A 13,859-nucleotide genomic window follows, 5' to 3' on the forward strand; every position below is an offset into this window, starting at 1 on the left:
TGATTCTAACTGGCATACAGTTAGCTACGATTCCTGCTTTTTGGTGATGTTGGGTGCATGATATGTAGGGCGGCACGGTAGCACAGTGGTTAGCACTGTTGCTTCACAGCGCCAGCATCCCAGGTTCAATTCCCGGCTTGGATCAGGGTCTGCACGTTCTCCCCATTTCTGCGTGGGTTTCCTCCGGGTGCTCCGGTTTCCTCCTACAAGTCCTGAATTACATGCTTGTTAGAGGAATTGGATATTCGGAATTCTCCCTCTATGTACCTGAACAGGTGCCAGAATATGGCAACTAGGAGACTGACACAGTAACTTCATTGTAGTGTTAGTGTAAGCCTACTTGTGATGATAATAAAAGATTATATTCAAGTGAGACATTTTCATAGAATCTCTAGAGTGCAGAAGGAGGCTATTCAGCCCATCGGGCTGCACCGACCCTCCAAAAGAGCACCATAACTTAGGCCCACTCCCCTATCCTATTCCTAAAACTCGATAACCCCACTTAAACTTTGAACACTAAGGGGGAACATATCATGGCCAATCCACCTAACCTGCACATTTTATTCCATAATCGGGTTACTATTCCGACTTCCACATCTGTAGCCTTAGCCAAGTGCAATGCAGAAACCACTCCAACAAACTGAAAAGAAATTAAATTTATTCTACAAGAAAATATCTGTTTACTTACTCATAACTTTAGCACTAAGAGTTGATATTTTTCCTCATCGTCAAGTAGAACAAATTCAATTGCTCATGGGCGCCACAAAGCAGAAAGAATGATTTAAAAAAAGCTTGGGTGGGTACCTCAAATTCATTATTTTATAGCTACAATCTTGACAATTGCTTCAGTGGAATAAAAGGCTGAAATTCAAAAGATGGTCTATTTTGGGAGTCAGACTAAAGCAGAACACAAGACAAGGAATAAGAAGACACTCTGTTGAGCAAACTCATTTTCCAAACCACATGCATTTCTTCCAATTTTTGTGTCTTTCTGCCTTTAATTCTGAAATCACAGCCAAATAATGTGTTCAAAATTATGCACATTTTAAATAATTGAACAAGATTTCCCGTTCAATCTTCTCTTCAACAAAAACAAGTTGAATCCTGTCTTCTTTTATAAAGTCCTAGAATAGCCCTTGTTTACTTTCTCTGATCTTTCTCCAATGTATAAATTTCCTTTCGAAGAAGAGGGTAAATCATCAAACTTGCTTTGTAAGAGTTTTCAAATTATCCATTTCAATATAAAACAAACGTGTTTCCAATAGTCAAGTCATTGACATGGTTAGATTCAGAATATCGCAGGCAATTTTAAGCATCCTCGCTTCAAAAACACACCTGACAGTTGTTTGGTAAGCATGGAGCAATGGCAAATAAATGGAACTGAGGTACAGATCAGCCAGGATCTGATTCAATGTCAGAGGTGGTTCAGGGGGTTGAAATGGCTTACTGTTCCTATTAAGCTATATTTAATTTTATCACACAATCAGGTAACCTCTTCACAGCAGTTTGGACAACGCATGAACACAAACTGCTTATTATCTCAATTAAGTTTGGGATCCAAACTAATTTTTAAGTGCGACCCAACATTTTGTCCTTACATTGTTACTAAACTGCATTATGCAGCTTAGTTCAAAGTGCAGAAATAACATAGTCTACGACAAGCAAATGAATTTGATTCCCAACTTACAATAAACAAACTATCGAGGCTGATAGCAGCAGCACATATCCAAAAAGTCTTAAATCGCATTGACTTATCTCTTATGCATGGTTAAACTGTATGAGACATAAAACAGCAATTAAACCTGAGTTTCCGCAATACAATACATAAAAATACCAAACTTTTGAGACAGTGTACAATACCTTGAGTGTAAGCATAGTCATCTGATCCTGAACTTGATGTTCGCCGCTGCTCCTCATTTCGTTTGACACTGGATCCCGTTACTGCCGATATTGGTTGTATCGGTTCAGGGGCTCCAGGATGCTCGCCATGGCAATCGACTAAATTCAAGATGCTCCCAGGGTCAAAAGTAGGCGATGCCACCCCTCGTGAAATTGAAGGGGGTCTGTTTGGGGATACTGTAATTTTGAAGGTGTATTTAGTATTTGGCTGCGTTACAACCACACGAGGAGAGTTCACTTGGTTACTGCCAGCAGTTGTAGACCTGGGTCGTGATGGTTGATGGTGAATATACGTGGGTGGTACACTATATACTGGCTGCGGTTGAACAACACTCATTTGTCCCGACATTCCTCTTGACGGTGAGCTGGAAGGTGAATTGGTAGCAATATAAAGCGTAGGCTGACTCCGTAAAGCAGGTTGACTGCTTACAGGGGATGAACTTCGTGTAATGGTGGCACCAGATCTTTGGGGTGTTTCCAATTTGATTTCTATCTGATTTTTCATTGGACCTTTAGACAATCCAGACACAGAATAAGGGATGTATGACAATGATTGACTGCTTTGTTGTTGGTAGTTCTGTGGAGGCTGGTACGGGAGATGTGTCATTGTAGGGGAACTAATAGGCAGGAAGACATGGGAAGTCTGATGACCTTGTTGGTTGGCTTGTACCTGATGCTGTGGAGAACTGTAGGGTGAGCTGAACTGTGATGGGGGTGGCGATCGAAATGCTTGCTGAGGAAGCTGAGGCTGTTTGGGAGAATACTGAGAAGGCTGATAGGTCTGCTGCGGTTGATAAACAGGTGGAGGATGATGATTATACTGTGGAAGTGGGCACTGGCTCGAAGTCCAAGCTGTGTTCTGAGGGGTCTGTCGTCCAGATGCTGGCCTAATGTAAATAGAATTACCAATCCCATAGGGAGTATTCTGCATCTGCGATGGACCACCATGTATGTGCAAAGCAGTAGGAGCAGTCTGACCAGATGGCACATTCTGTGACACGGTTACGGTGATAGGATTCATTGTGTATCGAGGTATAGGCTGATATGTTGGAGAGACACCTTGCATAGGTGATGCGTTCATGCTTGGTTGAAGGGAAGTCGGCTGTTGAGATGGCGGGGGAGGCGTACCTGTATTTCGTCCCTGGTCGCCTACAAAGAAAGGGTTGTAGCCAGATGGATTGGCTACAATTGCAGGGGCAGAATGCGGCTCCTGTATTAATCGCACAAGTTGTTTACCACCTCCACGTTGAGGATCAATATGGCCATCACTTGTGCTATGGACCAGCGTTCGACCCCCGTTGATTTGACCCCCATCCCCTGCCTGGTATGTTGCTGGTGGCTGGATACCCAGATTAATCTGCAGCATGTGGTTCCTGCTCATTCTGGCGTCATCAGGGTTGTGGAACTCCCCATAAAGGTATTTGTTGCTCTCTTGGGCAAGGGCCAAACAACAGGCTTCCAGGTTACTGTTATTCTTAATTGAAAAAGAGAAATAAAAAATGTTAATGTTAAGATGGCATTATTGAAACTCATATTTTAACATGTGGAAAGTTTCAACCATGCACAATTTTAATATGAATCCAATGAGGAAGAGAATCCAACAATGTAATAAATTTCAAAAACAGTGGGGTTTTAAAAGTAAAATGCAGTGCCATGATGAGGAAGAGTGATTCTTGTTGACAAAGTAGTGAGGAAGAGTTGAGTATCAGAAATGGGAAGTGGACTTGCAATTGTGCATGTTCAACAGCACAGTCATTTGAAGGCAGCACAGATTAAGCACGAAGGGGGGAAGCCACTCGTGATATTTTTGCACGAGTGGAATGTACAAATACTGGTTTGAAAAGCCAAAGTTGGCTGGTGGAGGACAGAAGATTGTTTGCTGTTAAAAAAATTGTCACGTATAACTGAAGGCCTCATAAGCTGGGGACAGTCTTGAATCGTGGTTTACCAATAACCAAAGAATGCAGGTAAAGTCTCACCATTTGTGGGTATTACATTCCCGCAAAACCTCGCAAATGGCAAAATCGTGAGCGACGAACTTACTTTACAAATGGAGTCAATGTGATAGGTTCCAGCCATCCAAAAGTTATACATATATAAAGGATCAAAGGCAATTAAATCTCTGTTTTTAATAAACTCCGAGGAATTTACTGGACAAGTTGTTTAATAAAACAAGAAAGAAATTGTCACAAAGCGTGGAGGTGGACAGCAATCAAGAATTAAAAAGGAACACCCACATGCCGGCGCATGCAGTGTGCACTTTCTACTGCAGGAAACATGTCAGGGACACCTTCTTGAAAAAAATTCAGGTGTTTTTGTTTTTTTTGGCATTTTCTGAAGATGGCTTCAATTTTTAACTTTTTAAACCATGGACAATTGAACATTTGGGCACACAATGGGTGATGTGGTGCACAAAGACTTTTGCACGAATAAGCAAATTTGTGAAAGAGGAAGCCACAAACGGCAGGACTTGACCTAAATACACTTTCACTCAAATAGACATTAACATGCACCTTATACACTTATACTTTTCTAAAGGTTGAACCTAAGGAAAACAAATGACAGCTAACTTTTTCTCTAAAAGCCATCCTTCACATTTGATAGAAACAGTAAATACTAGCAGACTATTCATCCACAAGGATAATCACAGCCAAGTTCCATCTCAGAAAGCACTTTTAAAAAATGAGTTCACAAGATAACAATTAGTAGTAAGTATCCTGTACATTTTCCTCCCCTCACCAAGCTACGAATCAAACCTGGAACTGTAAATCTGTATGGTTCAAGTACCTTACCATGAGGTGCACTGCCTCATTGCACCATTGAGAAACACAACCTCTGCAAAGGAACAAAGTACTTGGTCATATAGTTTCTGCAGAATGTTCAACTTACTGAAATTCAGTTTAGAAGAAAACCTAATGTAAATCTTGAACTGCAACTGTATTAAACAATGTAAAGTCGAATGCCTGGCCTGTAAATCATAACAATATGTCTTGGCTCCAAGCAAAAATGTGCAAGTTGATATTCTGGTGTACAAATCAATTAAAAATAATTTTCTAAATTGTTATCATTTAACAAATCAAAATTGATGTTCTTCGTACTTTGCATTTTATCCTTCTAGTGCATGTGATATACTACAGCATTTCAGGAAGCAAAATTTGGCTATGGTGGAGAGGGGCATGCATAGATAATTCAATGAAATTGAAACAAATCTAGGTGACAACACAGAGTTTTAGCCCTTCAGACCCAGATTCCAATGATTCCTGGATCATTTATCAGCAAATCAATATGGAAGGAGTTTATTGGTGGGCAATTTTCATTCAAACGCCGGTATATGCAGGATTCCTCGGCACAAATTACACACTATCCAGTATGAAACGGGAGGTTTTACACAGAGGACATTTGGGTGTGGAATTAGAAAATAACACACTGGTGCAGTATTTAGTCCTTACTTAAGACCAAAGTTCATTTATTAGGGGAATTAATAAACTTTACCTGGCTGAAGCTATGCTAATCAGAAATATTTAATTCAAGGGCGGCACTGTGGCGCAGTGGTCAGCACTGCTGAATCACAGCACCGGGAACCCGGCTCAATCCCGGCTCCGGGTCACTGTCTGCAGAGTTTTCACATTCTCCCAGTGTCTGTGTGGATCTCAACCCCACAACCCAAAGATAGAACATAGAACAGTACAGCACAGAACAGACCCTTCGGCCCTCAATGTTGTGCCGAGCAATGATCACCCTACTCAGGGTAGGTGGATTGACCACTGTAAATTGCCCTTCAATTGAAAAAAAATGAATTGGGTACTTTTAAATACTTAATGCTGCAAAAAGGAAATTAAATGTAATCTCTCCCAATGCTAGAGTTCTTCATACTGAGATCAGGATAAAAATTCCTTCTCCCTCCACAGGAGGGCACAATAAACTATGCACTAGATATATGTACACTCTGCTATGTGAAGGATCAGTCAGAATGAACTTCCGTATCACATGATTACTGGTACAATATCTCATATTAATCCTGCAAAATATTCTGCGAAATTTCCTCGTATCAGAAGCACACACGTAACTCAATATGGCCAACTTCAAACTCAACTATATATAAGTTTGCAGTGCTTATGGTTTTGATATACATTACATTTCTTCGAAACATCTCTTATGAGTTAATCTATTAAAACCATTTGTATAAAAACTTAATGAACACATCTACAGGACTATAACTTAGTTAATTGCAGACTTTTTGCTACACAGACTATAATCATACATTGCACTCCCATACAAATACTTTTCTTGAATGTAAGTATTTTTGTTAAGTCAATAACAGCAACAAAAATACGTCAGTGCCTTGTAATAACAACACTAGCATGGGTTTTAGCCCCAAGGGGCATTCCTGCAATGGGTGGGAGAGGGGATGGCCTCGCTGTTTTGAGATCAGAATGGATTTCCCTGAACATCCAGCAATATTTAATTCCAGGACATTTAAAAATTATTTTTCTTGGTTTCTCACCTGCCAAAAGTCTGAATGACTGACTTACAGGTCAGTCAGGACAGGAAGCCTACAGCACAAGGCCATAACTGAGAAGAGCGGGTAGGTTTGGTGATGGTCGTTTGAGGGCAAGAATGGGGTTGCATGCAATTGCTGGTGGGGAAGCAGGAAGACTGACTGGGAAGCGTGTTGGACCCAAAGGAAATATTCCTCCTCCTGGCCCACAAGCAGTGCTGAAAGATAATTATCTCTAACTCAGCTTCTCTCACTTCCTTTTATTTTCCAAGTTTACTGACAGAGCTCTCTCTCTCTCTCCTCCTCCCCCCCCCCCCCCCCCCCCCCCCGCCCGAACCTAACAAATAGAAGACAAAAATAGAGGGTCTATTAAAATGAAGGCATGCAGCTTCTTATAATGTTTAAATGATAGATCCATCGCCTGTGAGCAGATTTTGTCACTTGCCCCTCTCCTCATCCCAACTTCATTAAAAACAGACGAGCTTGGATTTGATTTCAATTTTTTGAATTTTAACCTCTGCTCCAACCATAACAGACCCTTTTTGGGAGAGTTAAGATTAAATCCATTGTTTGTAACTTCAGTATCTAAAGAATCCAAATAAATGATGCATTTACACAATTACTTCTGTTATATTGTGTTTTTGTATTAATTTTTAAAGGCTCTCTCATTGATTGTTCAACAAGCTTATTCCAATAAATGTTCAGCATTCTGTGGGGTACCCGAGTGCATAAGTCTAATATCAGAACAGGCTATGAGAATCAGTTTAGTCTACCACTAAATCCAATTGTATTTGAACAGCAACCTGCTTCCTTCAGTATCCTGTCTGGAAATCACCCAAACCTTTCGAGCTTCCAATGTTCAAAATGATGTTTTTCAATTTATATACTCTGCTGCTACTTTTAAATCATCATTATGCGTTGGTGCTGGGACCCCAGCTATTCACAATATATGGTGGCGGTGGCGGGGGGGGGGGGGGAAGAAGAAGAAGAAGGAGATCTCATAGAGCCGTATAAAATTCTAACAGGACTAAACAGGGCAGCTGCAGGGAAGATGTTACCAATAATAGTTGTGTCCAGAACCAGGGGTCCCAGCCTGAGAATTCAGGGTAAGCCATTTCGGACAGAGATAAGGAGACACTTCTTCACACAAAGAGTGGTGAGCCTGTGGAATTTATTACCACAGGAAGTAGTTGATGCTAAAACTTTGAATATATTCAAGAGGCGACTGGATATAGCACTTGGGGAGAATGGGATCAAACGCTATCGGGAAAAAGCAGGATTGGGCTATTGAGTTGGATGATCAGCCATGATCGCGATGAATGGCGGAGCAGGCTCGAAGGGCCAAAAGGCCTCCTCCTGCTCCTATCTTCTATGTATCTCTGTATCTATGTAGCTGAGATATCTTACCTGCACTATTAATTTGGATAAGGTCCGCATTTAATTATCTTCTCACAAGACAATAAGATAATGTTTCTTAAACTTATCTTTAAGTAATTCCTTCACAATATCCTTCCTAATACATGGAAATCTTTGCTGTAGCATTGTGATAAAACCTAGAAGCAACATTCTAAGACTGTTACTGTCAGTGCATTGTAATGCTTTGGAGGATCTTCTACTGGCATGTATTCTACTGTTCTTGCTATATATATCTTGCATCTTTTTTAACTCCTTTTGACAGCCGTGATCTAAACATGGACAAAAGGGTGTCGCAGGGGTGACTGCCTTCAACATGAAGGCCGCATTTGGCCAAGTACGAAATCAAGTAGCTCTAACAAAACTGGATCAACAGGAATTGGGGAGAAAACTGCTGGTTGGAGTCATGCCCAGTACAAAGGAAGATGGTTATGGTTGTGGTTGTTGAAAGCCAATCATCTTAGCCCCAGGACATCACTGCAGAGTTCCACAGAATGGTGTCCTAGGCCCAACCATCTTCAGCTGCTTCAATGACATTATTAAGTCAGTATTGAGGATGTTCACCCATTGCACAATGTTCAGTACCATTCACGACTTCAGATACTGAAGCAATCCATGCCCATCTGCAGTAAGACCCGGAAAACATCCAGGCTTGGGCTGATAAGTGGCAAGTAACATTCACGCTACAAAAGGGCCAGGCAAATGACGGTCTCCAACAAGAGAGAAAAATTTTGATATTCAATGGTGTTACCATTTCCAAATCCCCCACTATCAACATCCTGGAGTTACCATTGACAATAAACTGGACTAGCCATATAAATACTATGGCAACAAGAGGTCAGAGTCTGGGAATCCTGTGGCAAGCAACTCAGCTTTTGACTCCCCAAAGCCTGTCCACCATCTACAAAGCACAAGTCAGGAGTGAGATGCAATTGACTCCACATGACTGGATGAGTATAGCTTGAACCTTGCTCAAAGAAGCTTGATACCATTCAGGACAAAGCAGCCGACTTGATTGGTACCCCATCAACAAACATTCAATCCCTCCATCACCAGCAAACAGTGGCAGCCGCGTGTACCGTCTACAAGATGCACTGCAGCAATTGTCAAAGGCTCCTTATATAGCACCTACCAAACCTGCAACCTCTACCACCTAGAAGGACCAGGACATTAGACACGTGCTTGCTGCCAAGCCACAAACCACCCTGACTGCAACTTCTTCATCGTTTCTTCACCGGCACTGTCAAAGACCTGAAACATCCTGTCCAACAGAACTCTCGTGTACCTACACCACACTGATTGCAGTGGTTCAAGGCAGCAGCTCACCATCATTTTCTCAAGGGCAATTATGGATGGACATCAAATGCTGGCCTAGCTTGTGATCCCCTTTCTCAGTATCCCTTTGCTAATTTAATTTAATTCACTGTAAACTTAATGGCCCACATTTTTGACTGATATACAACACTCAAGTTTAATGCTGTTAAGTTAATTGTCCATCTGTATGTCCTATCACATTAACAAGTTAAGTGCTAGGATACATTATTAAGGAGGTAGGAGCAGGGCATTTAGAAAATCTTAATACAATCAGTATTGTTTTTTGGAAGGGAAATCCTATTTGACAAATTTATTCGAGTTCTTGAGGATGTGACAAGCATGATACCTCGGGGCAGCAGGGTAGCATGGTGGTTAGCATACATGCTTCACAGCTCCAGGGTCCCAGGTTCGATTCCCGGCTGGGTCACTGTCTGTGTGGAGTCTGCACGTCCTCCCCCTGTGTGCGTGGGTTTCCTCCGGGTGCTCCGGTTTCCTCCCACAGTCCAAAGATGTGCGGGTTAGGTGGATTGGCCATGCTAAATTGCCCGTAGTGTCCTAATAAAAGTAAGGTTAAGGGGGGGTTGTTGGGTTACGGGTATAGGGTGGATACGTGGGTTTGAGTAGGGTGATCATGGCTCGGCACAACATTGAGGGCCGAAGGGCCTGTTCTGTGCTGTACTGTTCTATGATGAATAAAGGGGAACCAGTAGATGTAGTGCATTTGGATTTCGAAAAGGGATTTTGTAATGTATCATATGAAAGGTTCCTACATAAGATAGGAGCTTATAGTTTTGGGGATTACATATCAGAATGGATAGAGGACTAGCTGATTAACAGTGATTAAATGTGTAATTTCCAGGATGGTACACTGTAACAAGTGGAATGGCACAGGGATCAGGGCAGGGGCCTCAACTATTTACAACCCATACTAGTAACTTTGCTGAAGTGACCAACTGTTGTGGCCACATTTGCTGACAATATGAAGTTAAGTGGGTGGTAAAGTTCTAAAGAGAACACGAGTTGGACAAAGATTTGGCAGCTAGAAGCATAACGTGGAAAAATGTGATGTTGTCCAGTTTGGCAGAAATAACAGAAAAGCAGAATATTAAAGAAGAGATGCTGAGGGACCTTGGTGTTCTTGTACATAAATCCCAAGTTAGTTTGCAGGCACATTGGGAACAAAAATTGAATATTGAATGTTCAAGGGGAGGGGAGCATAAAAGTATGGAGGTCTTGCTACAAATGTATAGGACATTGATAAGGTCACATCTAGAATACAGGGTACAGTTTGGACACCTTAAGTAGGGATATACTTGCATTGGAAGCAGTTCAGAGAAGGTTCACTGGCTTGATTGTTGGGATGAGGGGTTTCTCTTCCCTACCGAAGAAAACAACTTCGGCATCCTTAGATACAAGAGTGTATACTGCAACCATTTTAAAACCTACAGTTCCACCATTTTACTGGAGAAGCTGAATTCCTCAATTTCAGACTAGCAAATTGCTATGTGTAACAGATATTACAAGGACACCATGTGTTTCTGAGAAGCCAGTTTTCAGGCAGAGAAACTGCATATGCTACAATTCAAGGTCTATTCTACAATGTGTAACAAGATACCATTGTGATAGCCCCAGTAAATCTACTAATAGTAAAAGGGAGATGATTTAATGGCTACAACCAGATATTGAGCCACCGATATCAGTTATTGCAAGACAACATGTGTGCTTCTGCAATGATAGCATGCTGACCTTCCATGTGATTAGTTAAGTTTACTCCTGTACTATGCATGATGCAACCTTAATCAATAGTCATGATTGGGCATAGATAATCAGGAACAAATGATTGGTATATTCTAATTTCCTGTAATCAAATCTCAAAATATAATTGTACTATTCTTGAATCTGGGCTTTTTTGGTGTCCTAATTAGCATGCCGATAGTCTGCGCTACAGCTTGTAAATAAAGGCTAGTTTTTAAATCCAAGAGTCTTTGTCTGGTCTCTCATGAGTGAGGGTGAAGTACACTACAGCCAAATAGCTTTATTATTTTTCCCTCAACACCCACAGAAGCCCTAGAGTCCAGAAGAAGGCCATTCAGCCCATTGCATCTGCACTCACCCTCCAAAAAAGCACTCTACCCAGGCGCATTCCCCCACCATATCCCCATAACCCTGCACATTGATCATGGCCAATTCACCTAACCTGCACATCTCTAGACTGTGGAACGGAACCAGATCACCCAGAGGAAACCCACGCAAATGCACAGGGAGAACATGCCAACTCCAGACAGACACTCACCCAAGGTCAGAATCGAACTCAGGTCCCTGGCGCTGTGATACAGCAGTGTAAGGATGAGTTGAACAGTTTGGGCCTATAATCATTGGTTTGAAGAAACCCAAGAGGGGGATTGGTAGGATTGATGTTGAATGCTTCTTCTCATGAGTGAATCTGGAACTAGGGAGGGAGTTTCAGAATATGATGTAGCCCAATAAAAACATAGATAAGGAATTTCTTCTCAAGAGAGTCATGAATTGATTTTGAGCCATGGAGCCAGTAGTGCAAAATTGACACCATTTTCCATCCTGCAGAACTACATTTGTGCCTAGTGACTTCTTCATGGCCATAATCAATACCAAATGTCCTCTTTGGAATTCTTCAGCAATTAAGAATATATATTCCTCGGAAAAATAAACTACTTTTGACAGTAGTTGGTAATGATTATGCTTTTTCAATTTGTATCTCCAACTGGCATCTTTTGTTTCTTTACCTGCCCCCATTATCATCTAATTTTGCTTTGCATCATCATCCCTTTATCATTTCATGGTTCTGCTTTTCAACCACATCACGCACCTTCCCGGTTCTTTCTTTGTCTCAGTGTACTTGCTTAAAACCTGTTACATCTCTTAACTTTCCCTAGTTCCGATGAAAGGTAATCAACCTGAAACATTAACTTGGTTTAACCTGCAAGTGCTGCAAAACCTCCTTTGTATTTGGGATATATCTCACCTGCCATAGGTAATGTTAATTATAAGTATTCATAATGTTAGCAGCCTTATAAAATGCACTTGAAAATCTTTCACATTGGACACATTTCAGAAATTGCATTGCAAATAATCCCCAATATTTTTCTTACAAGTCTCCTTGAAATATTGCTACTTTGTAAACTTAAAGTTAGAAACAAACTAACATTCACCACTCTTGTGAAACTGTAAGAACAGTGAAAGTATGTTGTACTTGACAGAACTCACCCTTTGAGGTTTTCTTCCACCTCAAATACACACACTCCTTGTGGTTCCCAGAGTTTGGGCATCTTTTATTTTTATTGAGCTTTTTCTTCATCTGTTTGGCTGACTGTTCCTTTTACACAAGTGCATAAACGTCCATTCTTGTTGAAAATTATCCCAAGTATTTTGTTCTTTTCAGTGCAAATTATATACATTCGGCATGTTGCAAATGTGTCAGGTTACAATGTCAGACAATTGGTTGGGGACAAGCAATTGTCAAGCCATAGCTGGAGGTAATTTGTAATTATCTATGCAATAATTTAAAGCAGCACAAAGAACACATGACTACATCAAGCTTTTACTTTGCTGCTGTTTCAAAATAAAAACATATTTAGCAGCTGATGGGTCCTATTTTAAACACAGTACCTGCAGCATGCACTGAGACACCACTCCTTCTGGGATCTCAGGGAAGCGCTGCCGGAGGTCATGCAGCATCTGCATATCAATCTGCTGGATGCCATGCGCCATTGTCAGGATTGGATGGATCTACTGGAACAGTTACAGGGGATGGATGTCAATGGGCCTGCCAGTGCCTACAGTCCTCCGACCCTTCTGGCATTTTCTGTACAGAGAGAAAGACGAAATAAAGTGAAAATCTGAGGAACGGATAACACAGCTGAGTTTTACTGCTAGTCAAATACACAGGCTACCCCCAACTCCTCTAGTATTATGGGCATATACATTCATAGAATGTAAGGACCCTAAATAAGTTGCACCCTAATAGATCATTAATACACTTGTACTTATGTCCATCAAGGCAAAATCTCTCCAATTGTAATTCATTCTGGAGCATTTAGAGTGCAGTAACTTGTATGATACTTAGCAGGCATTAAATGTGTTGAAGGCTCTTCCCTTATCTAGTGGATGCTAAGCATTCTTAGGAAAATGCTGAATTATCTAAAGTAACAAGGTAAATGATGCAGAAACAAATTTGGTTATTTTAAATATCTCTAGAATCTCAAGCTTTGAGCAACTACAGAAAAGCAATGCTTGTTAACTCTACAACGCAATTTAAATGTGTACAGCCATTGAAACATTACAATGTGCATAAAAGATACTATACATTCACAGATGCAGAGACTTGCAGCTCAGAAAAAAGCCATTACGTTACCTGGCAAGTTATTATTGGAGACTTGTTTTGGAAGCGGTTCTTCTTGGTTAATTATTAGTTACAATAATAGGAGACCATCACAGGAGACTGTTAGAGCCCATGGTGTTACGGGTAAGATAATAATAATCTTTATTGTCACAAGTAGGCTTACATTAACACTGTAATGAAGTTATTGTGAAAAGCCCCTCGTCGCCACAGTCTGGCGCTTGCTCGGCCAGAGGGAGAATTCAGAGTGTCCAATTCACCTAACAGCATGTTTTTCGGGACTTGTGGCAGGAAACCGGAGCACCCGGAAAAACCCACGCAGACACGGGAGAAAGTGCCGACTCCACACAGGCAGTGACC

At 41.2% G+C, this 13,859-nt stretch overlaps 1 protein-coding gene across 5 annotated transcripts in view; it reads right to left on the minus strand.

The window, feature by feature from the left end:
- tab3 (TGF-beta activated kinase 1 (MAP3K7) binding protein 3) overlaps positions 1 to 13,859 on the minus strand; it is a 261,758-nt gene that overhangs the window by 162,273 nt on the left and 85,626 nt on the right. For 3 of the 5 annotated variants that reach the window (XM_038802258.1, XM_038802253.1, XM_038802254.1), the window contains exons 2-3: positions 12,770 to 12,965; positions 1,861 to 3,373 (exon numbers count right to left, since the gene is read on the minus strand). In XM_038802258.1, coding sequence (XP_038658186.1) covers positions 1,861 to 3,373; positions 12,770 to 12,871 — 1,615 coding nt within the window. In that variant the 5' untranslated portion in view covers positions 12,872 to 12,965. Of the gene's footprint in view, positions 1 to 1,860; positions 3,374 to 12,367; positions 12,704 to 12,769; positions 12,966 to 13,859 lie in introns of those variants that run through there. The other 2 variants (XM_038802255.1, XM_038802257.1) reach the window with 2 other exon arrangements.

The sequence above is a fragment of the Scyliorhinus canicula genome, chromosome 7, assembly GCF_902713615.1.
Source record: "Scyliorhinus canicula chromosome 7, sScyCan1.1, whole genome shotgun sequence".
Taxonomy (NCBI): domain Eukaryota; kingdom Metazoa; phylum Chordata; class Chondrichthyes; order Carcharhiniformes; family Scyliorhinidae; genus Scyliorhinus; species Scyliorhinus canicula.